Genomic DNA, 19,443 nt, shown 5'->3' with positions numbered 1-19,443 from the left:
TGTAGACTGTACATACACACCAGCTATGTGGTGAAAAATGTACAAGAATGTCTCTTTCACATCAGACAGTTGAGGAAGTTTGGTATTGGCTGTCAAATACTAAGAATTTTCTACAGGGACACAACTGAGAGCATCCTGACTGGCTGCAACACTGCTTGGTATGGGAGCATTACCTCCCTTAATCGCAGGACTCTGCAGAGAGTGGTGCAGACAGCCCAGCACATCTGTAGTGTGAACTTCCCCTGAAAAAAGTCTCCAAATTTTCATTGAGGACCAAAGTCACCCCAATCAGAATCTATTCCAGCTGCTTCCATCCAGGAAATGGTAACGCAGCATAAAAGCCAGGACCAACAGGCCCCTGGACAGCTTTTTCCACCAGGCCATTGGACTGATTAACACGCTGCTTTGAGAGTATTTCTATGTTACATTGACTATTCTATTTATTATAAATTACTATGATTGCACATTGCACATTTAGATGGAGATGTAACGTAAAGATTTGTACCCCTCATGTATGTGAAAGATGTAAGAAATAAAGCAATGCTTTTCAGTCGATCAAATGAACACAGCAGATTAATTCCTCCATTGGCGATTATTAGAAATTATTATAGAATTGCAGTACTGTAGAGGTATTGCTAGTGTTCTAATTTCTTCTGTATTTCATTTAAATACTATATTAATTGTTACTCAGTTAAGCGATAGTTTGTCTTTTTTGTACCATTTAACTATTTCCATGAAACTTTGGCAAATTGGGGCAGCTGCTTACTTGCACAAAAATGCCCAATTAACCAGAATCCCTCAGCATTTCCATCCTCATCTAGGATGCCAGTTCTCCCCTGTGGCACCCAATAGTCCAGGAACATCAACCTTGTAATCATGTACAACACCTGCTCTTACTGCCCAAGCAGATCACTCCATTGCCTGCCTCCAGGGTCCATGGTTGCTAATTTTGTCAGCCCCAGAGGAAAGTTTACCAGGTCATCCTCCTCCTTTCATACTGGGTGACCAAATGAGCAGAGATGGGGCTTGTCACAATATTAAGGGAGGGTCATGGTCTGCAGACTGGACACCATTCAAAGATGTTGCAGCTGGCCCCAACAACCACCTACTGCCAAGGAGTAAGGAGGTGGCACTGGGTGGTATGTAAACAGAGACTGCCAGTCTAAACCCGCCCACACCAGTACAAGGAACCGTCCAGTAGTTTGGCCCAAGTGGGCCATGAGCCGAATACTTACCCGGTTCCCCTTCTCTCCTGGCAGACCCGGGAGCCCATCGAAGCCTCGGTCGCCCTGCGAAGAGCAAAGCAGAGTGAGCAAAGCAGCGTCTGACATGGCAACAGCTGCACCATCACTCAGACACAAAGCAACAATGAAATCATAGTGTACATGTGCACAGAGCAGTGTACACACACAGACGAGTGTACACACATAGAACAGAGTAGACACCCATAGCAATACATGTACAGTATACACACACACAGTGTTGTATGCACCGACACAGAGAACAGTGTACTGAGACTCAGAACAATATGCAGTCATATAGAAATGTGTATGCACACACACACACACACACACACACACACACACACACACAAAGCAGGTACATACAATGTGCGCATACACAGAGTAATGTACACTCATACACATACAACAGAGTATATACACAGAGCAGTGTGATCCAATGCACCATACCATACACCAACACAGTAGGCATGTACTTGCTCAGTGTGCATACACAGATCTGCTTGTACACACACACACACAGACTGACAGTACTGTGCAGACACAGGGAAAGCTGTGGCTGGGGCACTGAGACAGTGTAAGCCCTCATACCTTGATCCCAATCTCACCGGGCATCCCCCTCGCTCCATCAGCTCCAGCTCGACCCTGCAACACAAGGTGTCCCAGTTACTGTCAGAAGCAGAGGGGCTGAGGGGAGAGTAGGTGTAGGAAGCGGCTCACTCACCCTCCGGCCTGCCCTCCCTGGGGGACCCGGTGGTCCTTGGGCACCTCGAGGACCCTGCAAAATTACCAGCAGCACTATCAGCAACAGAGAAATGAAATACGTACATGCAACAGCAATTCACTGGGCATTACACTCACTGCCCCAACACACTCCTGACACTCAATCACACTCACCATTAACCTCACCGTTCCCCAATACTCAGTGACTCTATCACATACACTTCCCTGTCATGCTCACCATGACTCTGTTACACTCTCTTCCCTGTTGCACTCACCATTTTCCAATACTCAGTGACTCTGTCACACTCTATTCTCCATCACACTCACCATTAACCTGTCACACTCACTGTGACTCTGTCACACTCCATTGTACTCACCATTAATCTGTCATACTCACCATGACTCCATCACACTCATCGTGACTCTGTCACACTATCCTTCATCACACCCACCATTAACCTGTTACACTCACCATTAAACTGTTCCACTCACCATGACTCTGCCATACTCTCTGTGGCCTGCCACTATCACTGTGACTCCATCACATCTACTGATCCCATTGCACTCACCATTAACCTGTCATACTCACCGGGACACTCAACATTCCCCATCACACTCACTATAACACCATCACACACATTCCCCAACTTGCTCACCATGACACCATCACACACAATGTTTACCATCACACTCAATGTTCCCCATAACACTCACTGTGACACCATCACAATGTTCCCCATCAGACTCACCATGACACTGTCACACTCAGCGTTCCTCATCACACTCACCGTAACACCATCACACTCAATGTTCTCCATCACACTGTCATTGTCACACTCAACGTTTCCCATCACTCTCAACATTCCCTATCACACTCACTGTGACATTGTCACAGCTGATGTTGCCCCAACACTCATTGTACCTCAACACATTCACCATGACCCCACACAGTCACATTCTACCCCATCCCTTCCACCCTTTTCCCACCATTACCTACCTGAGGACCAAAATCCCCTTGCTCTCCCTTCACGCCCATTGCTCCAGGACTCCCCTAAAAGACAAGCAGGAAACCAACATGAACACAAGTGATCCCGTCTGTGGAAGCCTCTGGGAGTGGCCGGATATGGTGTCTTGGTCAGCATCAGCAAATAACGGTTGTACTCTCTTCTCCCTGCACACACACAGCTTGTCTTGCGCCTGCATTTCCCTCCCTCCACTTCCACCCAACAATCCTGGGCCTTCCCCTCACTCACCCACAGCCCTTACCCACCTTCACACTATGGGCAAAGCTTTAAACAGTTTTCGCATTTATAAACTATAAAGTGTTGTTGTATATAGCACAATGCAAAATACATTAGAATGTTATTTCATTATACTTCTTGAATGGCTTTAAATAATTAAAACTAGATGTGCTCTGTTTGATCCCCTTGGAGCAGAGGAGGCTGGGGGGAACATGATAGAGGCAGACAAATTTCTTGAGGGCTGATAGGAGGGAACTCTTCCCCGTTACAGAGGCACCTGAAGCTGCGGGGTATAGGTTTAAAATAAGGGGTAAGAAGTTTCTGAGTTATTCCTCTTGAGAGTGGGTGGGATCAGGAATATATTCTGTGAAGGAGCACTGGAGGCAGATACTCTCACAGAACTTAAGACCTTGAAAGAACGAGCTGTTAAGACTGGGAAACACGAGTGGGACTTAGGGTTTGTATGGACAGGTACTTGATGGCATGAACATTTTGGGTTATAGGGTCATTTATGTGATGTATGAGAAAAGGTCCTTCAACCCAGCTTTTCCATTCCCATCATAATGCCCAACAAATAGATACATTTGTGTTTATACAGTATTCCTCTAAACAATGCTATCCATGTATTGCACCGACATCAACTACATTCTCTGTCAGCTCGTTTCAAGTACACATCATCTCCGCACAACCTGAGTTGTTCCTCAGGTTGCTATTCTATCTTTCCCATCTCCATTTAACCCTGTGCCCTCTGGTTTTTACTTCCCTTAAAGACTGCATGTGTTCATTCTAGTTATGCCCCTCATGATGGTATATTATTCTATAAGGTCTCTCTTCAGTCTCCAACTCTCTGAGGGATAAAGTCCCAGACTACCCAACATCCCTCAGAAAAAGAGAGAGAGACAGAGACAGACTGAAGCAGACGGAGGGAAAGTGAGTGACAGAAAAAGGCCATAGCCTTGACAGAATGAGGCCAGATACATCAGGTAGACAGCAGCCAAATTGATTCAAAGTATTCTATATTAGGTTTCTGACACTATTCATTAATTAGAGCTTCTTCTATTTTATTTGATAAGGGGCATTTTACAGCCCAGTTTGATGAACAATCCCTCTAACACTTTCACTCAATCTCCACAAATCGACTATTTCTTGTCCTAAACATATTCTCTCTTATAAAAGATTCCCACCATCTGAGCCAGGGTAACTTCCCTCAGTTACCGTCAGGCAGGAAGTACAGAAGCCTGAAGTCCCACAGCACCATGTTCAGGAACAGTTACTTCCCTTCAACAATTTAGTTCCTGATCTGGCCCGCACTACCCGACTGCTACCTCACTATAGCAACACTCTGCACTGAAGAAACTGTTGAACATTGTGCACTCAGCCCAATATGTGGGTAGGACGTAGAGAAGCCTGAAGTCCCACACCACCAGGCTCAAGAGCAGCTACTTTCCTTCAGCTATTTAGACATTGAAGCAACCTGGACAACTGGCCCTCATCATTGCCTCCGTGTATAGCAACACTGGGGCCTCTTTGATCACTTTGTACTACAATGAGCTGTGTGGTTACTTGAAATGTAAATGAAATAAAATCAGTGTTTTTCTTGTGACTGCTTTGTCCGTGGTCTGCAGTTATGTTTTTCATTGTACTTGTGCACGCGTAGACTTGTGCATGTGGCAACAATGACCTTGAATCACTCAGTAGCCGGCTGAGGAAACAACACCACAGCAGAAAAAACTGACTTACCATGGGTCCAGGTCTTCCTGTGAAGCCCATCGGTCCTGATGGCCCACGTAAAGCCAACTGAAAGAGAAAATGGAGGACAAATCACCCAGTGAGCAGCAGCGAATCCTCGAAGGAGAGGTCTGACTGAGGGGCTGGCTGTGCCAGCGTTTGCAGTGAAACGGCACGCCCCTTACCCCATCCTGCTCACCCTCCTGCAGCAGTCAGGAGGACAAGGCTCTTGGGATACTACATTGATCAGCCTAATCTCAAATAATGACGAGGCAGCCTACAGAGAAGAAGCCATCACCCTCACAGTGGTGTCAAGAAAACAGTCTCTCCCTCAATGTTACAAAGTCAAAGGAGCTGGTTGTGGATTACAGGACGAATGGAGATGGGCTAACCTCTATTGGCATCAATGGATCTGGGGTTGAGAGGGTGAACAGCTTTAAGTTCCTCAGCAACACATCACCGAGGATCTCACATGGTCTGTACATCCCAGCTGTGTGCCCCTCACCTCAGACGGTTGAGGAAGTTTGGCTTGAATCCCCAGATCCTAAGAACTTTCTACAGGGGCATAATTGAGAGCATCCTGACTGGCTGCATCACTGCCTGGTATGGGAACTGTACCTCCCTTAATTGCAGGACTCTGCACTTTGCAGAGTGGTGTGGGCAGCCCAGCGCATCTGTAGATGTGAACTTCCCACTAGTCAGGACTTTTACTGAGACAGGTGTGTAAATAGGGCCTGAAGGATCATTGGGGACCCGAGTCACTCCAACCACAAACTGTTCCAGCTGCTACCATCCATGAAATGTTACTACAGCATTAAAGCCAGGACCAACAGGCTCCAGGACAGCTTCTTCCACCAGGCCATCTGACTGATTAATTCATGCTGATACAGTTGTATTTCTGTGCTATATTGACTGTCCTGTTGTACATACTATTTATTACAAATCACTATAAATTGCACACTGCACATTTAGACAGAGATATAATGTAAAGATTGTTACTCCTCATGATGGATGTAATGCAATCAATTTAATTCAATTCAATTCAATGAAGTCGGCAAATTTAGGCTCACCGCAACCTGATCTTGGCCCAGTGCCCAAACAGCACCCCCCCAGGATGAGCGGCCAATGTGTAACCACCCAGCTCACGCCCAGTGCCCATGTAGGAGTAGGAGTAGGACAGTTGGGGGTGGTGTGAGCATTGCATGTTCACCCAAGAGAAATGAGTGGATTGGAGTGAGGGCAAAGTCCAGAGGAGGGGGCTGGCAGCATGAAGGATGGGACACGGGGGCTAGGTTGGGCGCGTGCAAATGGTTTGTAGCTGCTCACTTACCCGGGCTTGTTGAAGGATAGCTTGTGCCTGAGCCTCTTGTGCAGAGACCACCGGACCCTTGGACCCCCCACTCGCACCGAACCTGAACTGGAGAAAAAGAAAGCACAGGGCTGGAGCTCAGTCAGGGCAGAATGGGGGGAGGACCACCACGTCCACTGCACCCATCCCCACTCCCAATCTGCAACTGCCCCACCCTCACCATCATCCCCAATCACCCCATCCCCACCATCCCCCACCTGGGACCACAAACAGCACAACCACACCTGCCCCTAACTCCACCCCACACGTCCCACCTGCCCACCTACCGGCAGCATGAGTGCTGTCCCGGGGGGTCCGGGCAGCCCGTCAGCCCCAGGAAGACCAGGACGTCCTTTCCTGCCCTGGGAACAGAGGGAAGGAGCAGAGTGAGTGGGTCAGCAAGGCAAGATCTGCACATGGACTGATCGCATGAGAGGCTGCCCCACACACGGATTAAACATGTAGGGTAGCACTGTACGTCGGCTTAAGCAAACACCAGTCAGCACTGGACGTGGGTTTAAATACATGACAGGCAATGCCACCATGCACTTCAATCCATGATACGCAGAAATGAACATGTGATTACACGTGTGACATGGCATGACTACAGGTTGTGAGTGAGTGCCACACATGTACACAGTAAACCAGCCTGAACAGGTAACATACATCCAGGTTACATTCAAAGACTCCAGCTGCCTCCACCACCCCCCCCCCCCCACTACCACTTCTCCTTACACCTCATTCAATAGCACAGGATGTTACCTAATGTAAGATCACAAGACATAGGTGCCAAATTAAAACATTCAGCTCACTGAGTCTGCTATACTACTCAATCATGGATTTTTTTTTCTCAACCCTATTTCTCCCATCTTTTCCCTCTAACTCCCTTTCAATCAAAATCCTGTCAATCTCTGCTTACCCACTCCAGACATTTCCCATTCTTCCACCTCCCATTGGGCTCAGGGACCCTGCTGTTATAAGAGTATGGAATGGTTCCCTCCTATGATAAGATGGATCTTTGACTGCACAATCTACCTCGACATGAACTTACAACTTATTGTGTTCCTGTGCCATACTTTCTCTGTAGCTGTTATGTTTTATTCTGCATTCTGTGATTATTTTACCTTATATTACCTCAATGCAGTGTGTAATGAATTGCAGCAAACAAAAGCTTATCTCGTGTACTGTATGAACATAATTTCCCCACTCTTGAATTCAGTTCTTCAACTACTAAAGGCAAGTTTACCATCCTACCGATTTTTCTATTCACTTTCAGCAAGCTATGGACTTGAACCACAAGATCCCTCCACATTTTACCTATGATCTTTACCTTAGATCTCCTAAACTGTAATACTTCACATTTGGCCAGGTTAAATTCCATCTGTCATTTCATCGCCCTGATGTGCAAATGATCTACTGTATATCTCACTGTATCCTTTGACAGCTTTCTACTCTATGCAGAGCACCACTAACCTTTGCATCATCTGCTCTTACTGTATGCACCTCTATTTACCACCACAGCATGCCGTATCTCAAAAAATGATGACGGAGTAGGAGAAGGAAATTGAGAGCCTATTCCTCCAGGAGGATCTCAGCCTCATCATAGAGTTTGGAAGCTTGTGTGCCTCAATGACCTGGAGAGATATGTTGGCTAGTCAGGGCCATGAGTTTGACCCTTGGTAGCATCACCCATGCCATACATGGTCAAAGGGTAAAGGCCAATCTAAAAGTGGTCCACCAGTCCTCTAGCTTCAGTGGTTCAGTTCAGGACTAGCAACCCTGACCAGTCGAAAAAAGAAAAATGTTACGGAAACAGCTATGTTTGATATCTGTGTACGATATAATGGATTACCAGAGATGGAGGGAAGGCCTTCATTGCTGCCCTAAATGCTAGTGGCGTAATGGGCAGTAGGTAAGAAAGCTAGTGACACAGAGATATGACAACTAACTTCACCTCAATGTCAAAAAATGACTTGGTCATTGACTTCACCAGTGTAGGTTGTGCACATGCTCCTGTCTACATCAATGGTGCTGAGGTTGAGAGGGCTGAGAGTTTCAAGTCCCTAGGAGTGAGCACACCAATAGCTAATGTTCCCTCTAAGCTGTGCCTGTGTGTGCACACACGTATCTTCCACTTCTAGCACACAAAGGAATTTAAACTTCACATGGTTGTCATCATCTACCTCATTGGCATGTTAGGCATATATCGCAATCATACACGATCACATTTCCTTTTCCCATTTCTGATGAGCACGGTGTTGAAAATGTGGAGTTTGCAAAGACTTGTCTGCAGATTTTAGAACTAACTTATTAATAGCAACACACACACACACACACACACACACACACACACACACACACACACACACACACACACACACACACACAATGCTGGATAAACTCAGCAGGCCAGGCAGCATCTATGAGAAAAGTTGACATTTCAGGCTGAGGCTGCTGTCCTGTTGAAGTGTCTCGGCTCGAAATGTTGACTGAACTCTTTTCCGTAGATGCTACCTGGCCTACTGAATTCCTCCAGCATCGTGTGTGTGTTGCTTAGACTTTCAGCATCTGCATACTGTCTCCTGTTTGTGACTGGCTTACTTATACTGTTTTCATTGAAGAAATTATTCAATGTGCACATGCTGGTGTCAGTAGGCAAACAATTGGCCAACACATGATTTTTGTGCACACTGGTAATTACAGGTTAGAGGGGACATTACCAATAACCTGTCCTGGTCCTACCTTGTTGATGTCAAGACTAAGAAAGGTCAGCAATTCCTCTACATATCTCTGTCAACAGCTACCAATTGTTATCACTGCACCATAGAAAGCACTCCATCTGGATGTATCGCGTTTGGGATGGTAATTGCTCTGCATGTGAGCACAAGAAACTGCATATCACGGAAACCAGCCTCAGCCTCCATGTAATCAGTCTATACTTCTCACTGCCAAGGCAAAGCAGTCAACGTAATCAAAGACCCAACCCACACCAAAATTCTCTGGTTTCCCATCTCCCATTGGACAGAGTATACTCAGGCACATACCACCAGGCCAAGAACACCTTCTATCCTGCTGTTCTTACGCTCTTGCACAGACTTCTTGAACAATAAGATGTAATCTTCACCTCACAATCTACCTCCTTATGATTCTGCACTTTACTATTTACCTGCACTGCACTTTCCCTGGAGCTGTAGCACTTTATTCCGCATTGATATTGTTTTACCTTGTTCTGTTCTGCATCAATGCACTGTATAATGACTCAGTTGGTATGAACAGTAGGCAAGACAAGCTTTTCAATACTTAATAATAAATAAATATCACTAGTTCACTCCCCACCCCCACTTTCCCCATCATTTCCCACCTCTCCCCTTCACTCCCCACAAGCTTCATCACTCCCTAAACCCTCCCCCTCTCCACACCACATCCCACTCTCAAACTTCCTCGCCATTGCTCGCAACCCTCCGCATGACTCCACACCCTCCCCATCACTCCCCATATTTCCAAACATTCCTTCCTCATTACTTGCCACACCCCACCCCAAACACCACTCCCCATCCTGACACCACTCCTGACACTGCTTTCCCATCATTCTCCAACACACCCCCCTCCCCATCAGTCACCACACTTCGCATGCAAAATGAACTGACTCACCCTCTCTCCAGGATCTCCAGTAGGTCCAGGGGGTCCCGGTGGGCCTTGAGGACCAGGCGGACCCTGCAGACACATCAAAGACAAAGTTAGACCAGCTGCCACAATTTCTTTGATGTACACTGCTACTGCCCATGTTTTGGTAAGAGTGGAGCTGGGTGCCTGAACCCTTCTATCATCTCCACCTGCTCACAGGCTGGTGTAGCTCACCCACCAGCAAGATGAGAACAGCATGATCCCACAACTGTAGTGCAATGGTCACCCCATGACCTGTAAATATGCTCAGAGCTTGGCAGTGTGCAAGAGGCAGGATATAATGTTCCCGTTCATGACTGGTTCAGGAGCTGATATCTCACATCCGCCCGTAGACCAGATCTCCTGTTAGTGGGAACAGACATAGAGTGATTGACCAAATGCATCTATCGTGGATCAATGTGAAGTTATCCACTTTGGTAGGAAAGGCAGAAAGTGAGAGAGAGAGAGAGAGAGAGAGGGGGTCCACAGGCAGTACGGAATTTGCCCTCTGTCCAACCAAGTTGTTTCAGCTGAAATCTTCAATGAGTTGATGTGGGCGGTCGGGCAAGTGAGGGAAACAGGGGACAAAATTGAAAATACACATGCATCATATGTGCTATAAATATGTGCTATATTTTGATGATCAGAGGAAAATTTAGAAGGAAAAAGTGTAAGAAAGGGAGATAGAAAAAGAAGAAGGAAAGAGTGTAAGAGAAGAGAGAAATGCAAGAAAGGGAGTAGGAGAGGAAGAGAGAAAATGATGGAGGGAGAGCGATGGAAAGGGAGAGAGAGACTGTAAAAGAGGAAAGGAGAAAGGAAGAGAATGGAGAGAAAGTGGGAGGGGAGAGGGAAGAAGAGCAAAAAGTTGAGGGAAAGGAACAGAGAGGAAAACGAGAGAAATGAAAGAGAGGGAAGGAAGAGAGGTAAGAGAAAAGCTAGAGAAAGAGAAGGGTGGGAAAGAGAGGGGAAGGAGAAAAAAAGGAGAATGGGAGATAAGGAGCACCAGAAAAAGCAAGAGAAAGGAGAGACAACTGCAGAGAGATGAGGGATAAGAGAGTCAGAGAGGAAATCTTTGTCATTGTCTGCCTTTCAGGAGAGGAAAGTGTGAAAGGGAAAGAAAGAGAGGTGGATGCAAGCAGGACAGAAAAGATGCAAGACAAAAATAGTGAAAGGAGGAAAGCTATTGAAGATAGGAAGAGTAGGGGAACAGTGCAAGAGAGTCATGGAGGGTGCAAACAGACAGATAAGTGAGATCAATGAGAGAGAGGAACCACAGAGGGAAAAGCCAATTGTTATGGAATTAAGTGGTCCTTCCAGTAAGGCACTTACAGACAAATGAGGACATTGGTTTGGACACCCACAGGCTCTTGAAGAGATTACAACACTCCTGTACAAACCAGAAATACACCTTTCATCCTTTCCCCAGGCAGTCAGCTCACAGGGAGGTGGCAGGGAAGTAACTGACAGATCGGCTTCTCTGTGTCAGAGTCAACATGCATCAATTCTGTCCTGTTTCTTACTTCTCCTCCTCCCTTCCCCTTCTGCTTCCCCTCTTTCTCCAGTTCCTTCCTCCTCTCTCTTCCTCCCTGCTTTTTCCTTTCTTCCCTTTCCCTTCCCTCTCCTCTCTCCCTCTCTCTTCACCCTCTTCTTTCCTTGTACTGTCCCTGTCCCTCCCTCCTACCTTTCCCTGTCTCTCTCCCACTATATTTCCTTCCTCTCTACAACTCCCTTACCCCACCTCTCTCGCTCTCCCTTTCCTTTCCCCTTTTCTCTCTCTTCTCATTCTCCCCCTCTCACCCCATTCCCTAACCTTCCACATAACCTCTGACCCTTCCCATCTATGGACTCTACACTTCTCCAAAATGCCCCCTCACATGGTATCACGTAAGGGCTGCTCAACCTTCCACCATTCCTGCCCTTACTGGAACATAACAGACAAAAGGAGCTCTTTCCACCACCCTCATCTTTCCCCTCCCATTCTGAGGTAGTGCTGAGGGAAGCTAACTCAACCTCCCAACTTCAGTTCCCATTTGACAGACACACTCTGGGACAGGGTGGGTCCTCCACTAGAGGGAAGCACATTGTAAGTCTTGGAATCCAGCAGGTAGAGGACTAAACAGGCAAGTCCACTCCCCCCTTCTCTCTCTCTCTCACTCACTCACACACACACACACACACACACACACAGGGCAATGATTGGCTTCCCTACTCACCGGTGGGCCTTCTGGACCAGGAGGACCTTCAACCAGCATCCCCTGTGGGCAAAAAGGTGTAGGTTAGATGGGGAGGATAAGTTTGTGGAGGTAGCTGCTGAGGGATGGAGGGAGAGGAAAGTTGGAATTGAGGGAGGGAAAAGGAAGAAGAGGCCACAAGTAGGGCAGTGGTAAAGGGATGAGTGGGAAGATGAGAAACCATTTGAGGATGGGAGTTTGGGAGTTGGGAAGGTGAAAAGATTGGAGCTGAGGAGTGGGTTTGGAAGGATGTAGTGAGTGAGATGATGGGGAAGGCTGCGGGAGAGAAGAGAATGAAGAGAAGGGAGAGGGGTGGGACTCAGGAGAGGGATTGAGAGTGGGAGCGGGTGAGTCACGAGATGCAGTTGTGGTACGCCATCAAAATGGGGGGGTGAGGAAGATTGAAGAAATTGCATGAGGAATATAGGTAGGAGTGAGTAGGGAGGGAGATATGAGGTGAGAGTAGGGGTGAGAGGTTTAGGTTCAGAGAGATGGAAGGGTGGGCTGACATGAGGGTTATGGACATGGATAGGAAGGAGATGGTGCTGGTTTAGCGAGGAGTATTGATTGTGGTAGGGATGAGGGATGAGTGGTGAGGTGCAAGGAGTGAAGGGTGAGGTTGATGATAACGGTGAGGGATGAGGAGTAAGTAGAGAGGAGTGAAGAGCGAGGATGGGGGTAGGGATGAGCTGATGATGATGATTTGAGGGGTCAAGGATGAAGATGAAGATAGGGGTGAGGGATGGGGTGGAGTTAGCTGCGAAGAGTAAGAAGTGAGGTTGGGTATAATGTGGAAGGGTGAGGGATGAGGGCCGTAGAGACACTCACAGGCTCGATCACTGCCGGCTCCCCCTTCTCTCCCTTCAGACCAGCCAGGGCCACCTGCAAGCAAACACAGCAGAATGGGTAAGACGCCAGGGCTCCCTTCACTGGCCCAGAGGAGGGATTCATCAACTTACCGCTGCCCGACCACTGGCAGTGAGCTGGAGGAACCATACCAGCTGAAACCTGCGAAGCAGGCACATCAAAACACTGGAGGTGGGTGCAACAGTGGGTGGGTCACTCCACTGGCACAAACAGGATCTGGAAATGCTGATCAGGACTGCTCAGCACTGGTCACGACTGGTCGGGATCAGTCTGGACCATCATCAACCCGGGCTGTTGATGCATGGGATCACACTAACTGGAACTGACATTGGTCACACTGGTGTTGAAGAGGAACTAGTGATGAACAGGGACCTGTGCATTACAGAGAGAGATGCAGAGAAATGAGAGCTGGGTGCTCAACAGGACAGGTACCATGTGAGAACAGTGTTGGGAACTACGTTAGACAGGACAAGTACAGAGTGTTCTATGTGCAGATGTTGAAGGTTTGAGGTGGGAGAGAGTTTTAAGGGGATCTAAGATAGGGAAGTTTTTAATACAAAGGATGTTGCTTATGTGAAAGCAACTAGCAGAGGAGTTAGTGGAGACAGAATCTCCATAATGTTTAAGAGACATTTATACAGACACTTAAATACATCAAGACATAGAAGGATATCAAACTGTATTAATGTAAATGGGCATGAACATTGTAGGCTGGGAGACCTGTCACTATTCAGTTGGATTGCTCTTGGTGCTGGGCAGTATAACACTGAACGGAACTAACTGGAATTGACATTTGAGTTCATTAGATCTGGTGTTTGTTGGAAGCATGTTCACCAGCTCTATTGGTGATGGGAGCTGGCACTGACTGAGGTAACACTGATTGGGACTGCCACTAGTCTGGCACAACATAGGATTGTGCTGATGGGAGTTGTTCCAAAAGCAAGATTGTGCTGGTCTGGATTGGCACTGCACAAGGATTCGTTCTCCGGGAAAGGTCATGTTGATCGTGTAGTGCATGAACTGAGATTTGCAGATCTGGAGATATAAGAGATTGCAGATTCTGGAATCTGGTGCAACAGGCAATCTGTTGGGGAAACTCAGCAGGTTGAGCAATGTCTGTGGGGGGCAAAAGGCATCTCAGACAAATCTCCTTGAACCAAAGCGTCAGCAGTCCAGTTCCTTCCATGGATGCTGGCTGAACCGTTGCATTCTTCCAGCATTGTGTGTATTGGTACTGATCAAGGTTGCTTAGGACTAGGTATTGGTAATGTCTGGAATTAAACTGGACCAAGCTACAATGAGCAGGCTGAAGCTGACTGGAACTGGTAGGGGAGTCCACTGACTTCCAAGAGTCCCAGACCCGGCTATGCTGTTACTTAAGAGGGCTGTGTAAACTGGGTCCAATGTGCAAAGACTATGCTGCTTGGTGATGCTTTAATTGAGACTGTGCTAGTTTGGAGTTGATGGGGAGTGAGGACTGAACAGATTGGAATGGCACTGGCACCGATCAGGACTGTGCCGATTAGAAGTGGCACTGGAAGCAGGTCTGTTGGCTTTGACTGGTGCATATCATGATGGTGCAGAGTTGATGTCTACCCAGAAAGGCAGCGATTAAGGATCATGGCGATCTGGAGTACGATTGAACAAAAAGTCGCAACTGGCATCAGAGGTTACGGGGAGAAGGCAGGGAAATAAGGTTGAGATGGATAACAAATCAGCCATGATCAAATGGCAGAGCAGACTTGATGGGCAGAATGGCCTAATTCTGTTCCTATGTCTTATAGTTTAACAAGATGGTGGTGAAGTGGATTGCACTGATTGGGATTTGCTCTGGGCCGGATGGCAATAAGTGAGGTTGTCGCTAGCCGGGAATGACGCTGTGCACAGCTGCTGCTGGACACTACTGAATCAGACCAGCATTGAAACTTCCCTTGGTCTTCAGTAAGGTCGCTGGTCCACAGAAATCTCCTGCCCTTGCTCCCATTACTGACCCACTGCCATCTGACATCCCATTCCAACCCCACACAATACCAGTCCTCTTGAGACCATCAGCTTGTGGTTGGCTGGGCTGTGGAAGGATTCCTGATGTAGATAACATGGAAGCCAGTGTATAAACCTTTTACGTCGTTGTCCGAGGGATTGAAGCCTGAAGGAATGGAACAGAGCCTCTCCACGTCAAATAATACCATTTACCCATTGGTGAGCTGCACTGATATAATGTGGGGTGGGGTCCCCCTGCACATTTTGGGCAGCACCAACCACAGGGATACATTACCTCACCCAGAGTGAGGTGCTGTCTTCAGGAATTACATCAGATGGTTTTCAATAGATCAGAGAATTTGCAGGCTGCCAACACTAGGTAGCAGATAGCCTCAAAACTGTTTGGCATATAGCCCCAGACAGGTGGTTATTACAGCAGGGATCAGTTACTTGAAAATGACATTACAGTTCAGAGACAAATGTGTAAGGTCATGACTGACCTGTGAATGCCATCGTTACAGTGAGTTATGGCATTATTGCAACAAGTGATGACATAACCTCAAGTAGATTGTATCACCACATCAGGCGATGAAGTCATTGCACTGTAATGGCGTCATTTCAGCAATGATATCACTACAAAAAGCGGTGCCATAGGCTCAACCAGTGATTACATCACAATAGCTGGCAATGGGATCATTGCACCAAGTTATGACATCACTTCAACAGCTGATAACTGCATTGCAGCCTGCGATGGCATAGTTGCAGCAAGTGATGACATCATTGCTGTGACATTATTTCAAACAGTGGCTGCATCATCAGACCAGGTGATGAAATAATTGTGCCATGATGACATCACTTTGGCGGGCCGTGGCTGCATTGTAGCAGGTGAGTCATCACTGCAGTGGGCGATGACGTTGAAGTTGCAGATGATGTCACTGCATTGGACAACGACCTCAGTGCCGCAGAAAATGGTGTCCCATCTGTTGCAGACATCACTGTAGCACTCGATCAGGTCATCTGAGTGTAAGGAAAGTGTCAGTAGTGCAGTATTGGAGGAAGAATGCAGCAGAAACTGAGGGACACAGGGAAGACATCACATTGAACTTGAGGAGCAGGGACAGTACACACGCAGAGAAGGGCACACTGTGGAGACACATAAAGAGACCAGGTGACACAATGAAAGGAGGGGAAGGAGCAACCAGTGCAACATGGAGGGGTCAGGCAGGCCTCAGCACTTACTCCTTCCATGTGGACCTCTGTCTCCACGGGAAGTCCTGGGCCAATCTCCGGTGTGGGCTCCTCATAATATTCCTGGTAAATGTAGTCATAGTCATAACCAGGGTCACCTGGGTTTACATCTTCTCCTGTAAAATACTCCTTGGACATCTCCAGATCTCCTACGGTTGGGTGAACGGAGACCTCTTCCTCCTCTTGCTGGTGAGGAGCAGGTGAAAGAGAAGCGAGAGCAGCTGTTAGGTTAGTGAAGCAATGCATCCCCGAGGCAGATGATCATGGATCTGTATACCCGGCCACACCTAGGGCTGGACTTCTGTAAGCTCAAGAATGATGCCAATACCCAGCCACCTAGGGTTGAGGGGCTTGTTTGGGCACTGTCAAGCGATCAACAAACCAGGAGGTGGTGGTGGGGGTCGAGCCAGCCAGAGGAATACTTAGCCATGATCATACAGCCACACTGGGTGAGTCAAAGCAGCTGGACTTCAAAGTCCTTCTACACAAGAGACACAAGGGCTTCAGCCTCTCTCCACATATGGCGCCTGGTCTGCTGAATGTTTGCACTGTTTTCTGTATTTTCCCCACATTCAGTCTGCTCATCCCAGGGGTAATATGAGAGAGGTGAGGAATGTTGCTTCTGAGAGGATGCAACATGGGCAAGAAGATTGGACCCAGGGCAGGGAAGGGGTGTGTGGGTGAGAGTCTGTGAGGGAGTGAAGTTGTATGTATGTGAATGTATATATGAGTGTGTGCATGAATGTGTGCGCGTGGCTGTTTGTGTTTGAGTGAGCATGTGCACATGGATGTGTTTGAGCAAATGCGTACGTTTGAGTGTGTGAGCAAATGTGTGTGTGAGTGAATGAGTGAAGAGGCAAAATGAGTGTGTGTGTGTGTGTGTGTGTGTGTGTGTGTGTGTGTGTGTGTGTGTGTGTGTGTGTGTGTGTGTGTGTGTGTGTGTGAGTGTGTGTGAGTGACAGTACGTGTGTGTGTCTGAGCAAGTGTTTGATTTTGACCGAGATTACGTATGTGCACATGTGAATGTACGTTTGTGTGAGTGTTTGAAAATTCTGAATGTATTAAAGTTACAAAAGCTGTTGCAACACCAATTACAAACTGAAATGCCCCAGAATATGTTAGATAGGTAAATCTCCCTCGACACTGTCCCAACTCACCCATAGACATCACTGTCCCAGACCCAACCCAGTACACCAAGCCACTTCAGCATGAGCATCCAATGGGTTCTTCAACCATTCCTCCGCCCAGACCAGACCTCTCAGTATACTGGATCACCAGCCACACCCTGCAGTAGCCCTGGAAAGTTCCCTGTTGTGGAAGCCAAACATGAATGCAAGTTGTTGTTGCTGAAGTACTGCATGTCTGGTGGGCATGCATGACTGGTTGATGTGCATGTGTCTTTGTGTGCAAGACTGTTTGCAATAGGCATGCCTGACTGGTTGGCATTTAAGACCGTCTTGCCTAGTCAGCAAAGCACTCTTTAGTTAGACCGGGATGGAATCGAAGCAACTTGGGGAGGGACTTGATTGAGTAACTGGGGAACAATTACTCGGTGTTGCAGAGAGTAGAAGCCCTTGCGGTCTCTTGCGCTGGATGCCAATGGCCGGTCCTTTTTGCAATTTACTTCCATCATGCAATGGAGATAAATTCCAAAAGCAAAGAATGGGCCATAGAAATGTTTCCACATTAAACATTCAATGCTAGCAATCAAGGAGGAATTTTTACACCTAAGTATTTGCAACTTACACAGTTCTAAAGGTCCTTTTTCAGCACCAAACCAAACACCCTCAGTCCTTTCTCAGCCAACCCAAGCATTACCTTTTCACCATTGTGTTTTCATTGAGTTTCCCCTTCCATGCATAGAACATAGGGAGCTCTCAATGCAAAGAACCTTCTCTTTCATTTCCTAATGAGTAATCAGTAGTTGTCTTACATTAACCAACCACTGGCTCTAGTTTCCACTACAGGTGGAACAACTCTAAATCTACCCTCACCCCTCCAATAGGTTGACTCCCCATACCACCCCCACCTCCCCTCAACTTTAATTTCCCAGCAAAATGTGCCAGTCATCTTTGTAAAACAGTGAAGCCACAAGAGGCTACAGACATTGAAACTGAGGCAACATACAGTCTACTGGCATCTATGTGGGGAAAGAAACTGACGGCATTTCCAGTCCTGAAGCAGGGCTTCAACCCAAAACATCGGCAACTCCTCCCCCCCCCCACCCACTCACTCCTGCCCCCACCAGTGCTACTCAACCCAGAGTTCTTCCAGCAGTTTCTTCGTTGTTCCTTGTGACCAACTTCTACAGAGGATTCTGCATTCTCTTGAGAAGATGGAGATCAGAACTGATGTGGGCCAACCCAGCTTCTCCACAAGTCCTGATGGGTGCAGCCAATGAACAACAACAGATGCTTCCTCTCTCCCCCTCACACAGACTGCCCACCCTGCTGAGGATACCAGCATTCACTGATGGTGACTAGACTCTGTGGCTGGCACACAGTTTTGGTACTGGTTGGCATCACTGAGTGTGGTTCCAGTAAGGTTATCCCTGCAGATAATCTCAGTTCACATGAAGTAAGCAACAGTAAGAACATGTAAACAAGTGTAGCTATCCCCTGTCAAACCCTCCATAGTTAAGAATGAGTGGTACTCCCATTCAGTGCCCACAACCATTCACAAAATATGTTTCATTATGTTTATGGACATTGAGGGCATATGAGGTACAACCCTGTATCTTCTTCCCAATTTTCTTCCCCTTCTTAAGTCACAAGACATGAGTCTGGTCTATCAGGTGAACCTTCTTGACAGGAACCATCAACCGGCCTCTCAGCATGGTGTAACTTCCTCATGGGTGCTAACCTTCTCCCTACCAATCATGGGGCCAATTGTTGCTCCCTGTCCCAGCACTCTGGTTGAGCTCAGTGCCAGACATGGTTTATAAATGGAAATTTTCTGCACAGTTTATCAGAGGTGCAGATGCATGGGCTGGACGAGAAGTCACACACTCATGCACCATTATCACTGGATAGACACTTCCAAGTGCACTGCAATTCCCTTGGAGGGAAACCCCATTAAAGTGGAGAGTGCAGACGGTTATCTCAGAAAGAGCGTGTGGGTTTTCTGAAAATATTCCAATGGGATTTTTTCAAAGTTGTGATCCTTTCCCTTTA

General features: G+C 47.3%; 1 protein-coding gene across 1 annotated transcript in view; it reads right to left on the bottom strand.

Annotated features, from left to right (window-relative positions):
- LOC132394459 (collagen alpha-1(V) chain-like) overlaps positions 1–19,443 on the bottom strand; it is a 251,204-nt gene that overhangs the window by 122,806 nt on the left and 108,955 nt on the right. The window contains exons 8-18 of the mRNA XM_059970642.1: positions 16,262–16,456; positions 13,004–13,057; positions 12,158–12,199; positions 9,933–9,995; positions 6,569–6,643; positions 6,264–6,350; positions 4,946–5,002; positions 2,962–3,015; positions 1,966–2,019; positions 1,833–1,886; positions 1,236–1,289 (exon numbers count right to left, since the gene is read on the bottom strand). Of these exons, the coding sequence (XP_059826625.1) occupies positions 1,236–1,289; positions 1,833–1,886; positions 1,966–2,019; positions 2,962–3,015; positions 4,946–5,002; positions 6,264–6,350; positions 6,569–6,643; positions 9,933–9,995; positions 12,158–12,199; positions 13,004–13,057; positions 16,262–16,456 (789 nt within the window). The remainder of the gene's footprint in view (positions 1–1,235; positions 1,290–1,832; positions 1,887–1,965; positions 2,020–2,961; positions 3,016–4,945; positions 5,003–6,263; positions 6,351–6,568; positions 6,644–9,932; positions 9,996–12,157; positions 12,200–13,003; positions 13,058–16,261; positions 16,457–19,443) is intronic.

The sequence above is a fragment of the Hypanus sabinus genome, chromosome 5 (assembly GCF_030144855.1).
Source record: "Hypanus sabinus isolate sHypSab1 chromosome 5, sHypSab1.hap1, whole genome shotgun sequence".
Lineage (NCBI taxonomy): Eukaryota > Metazoa > Chordata > Chondrichthyes > Myliobatiformes > Dasyatidae > Hypanus > Hypanus sabinus.
Note: the sequence above shows the minus strand (reverse complement) of the source record. Positions and strands in the feature narration are given on the sequence as shown.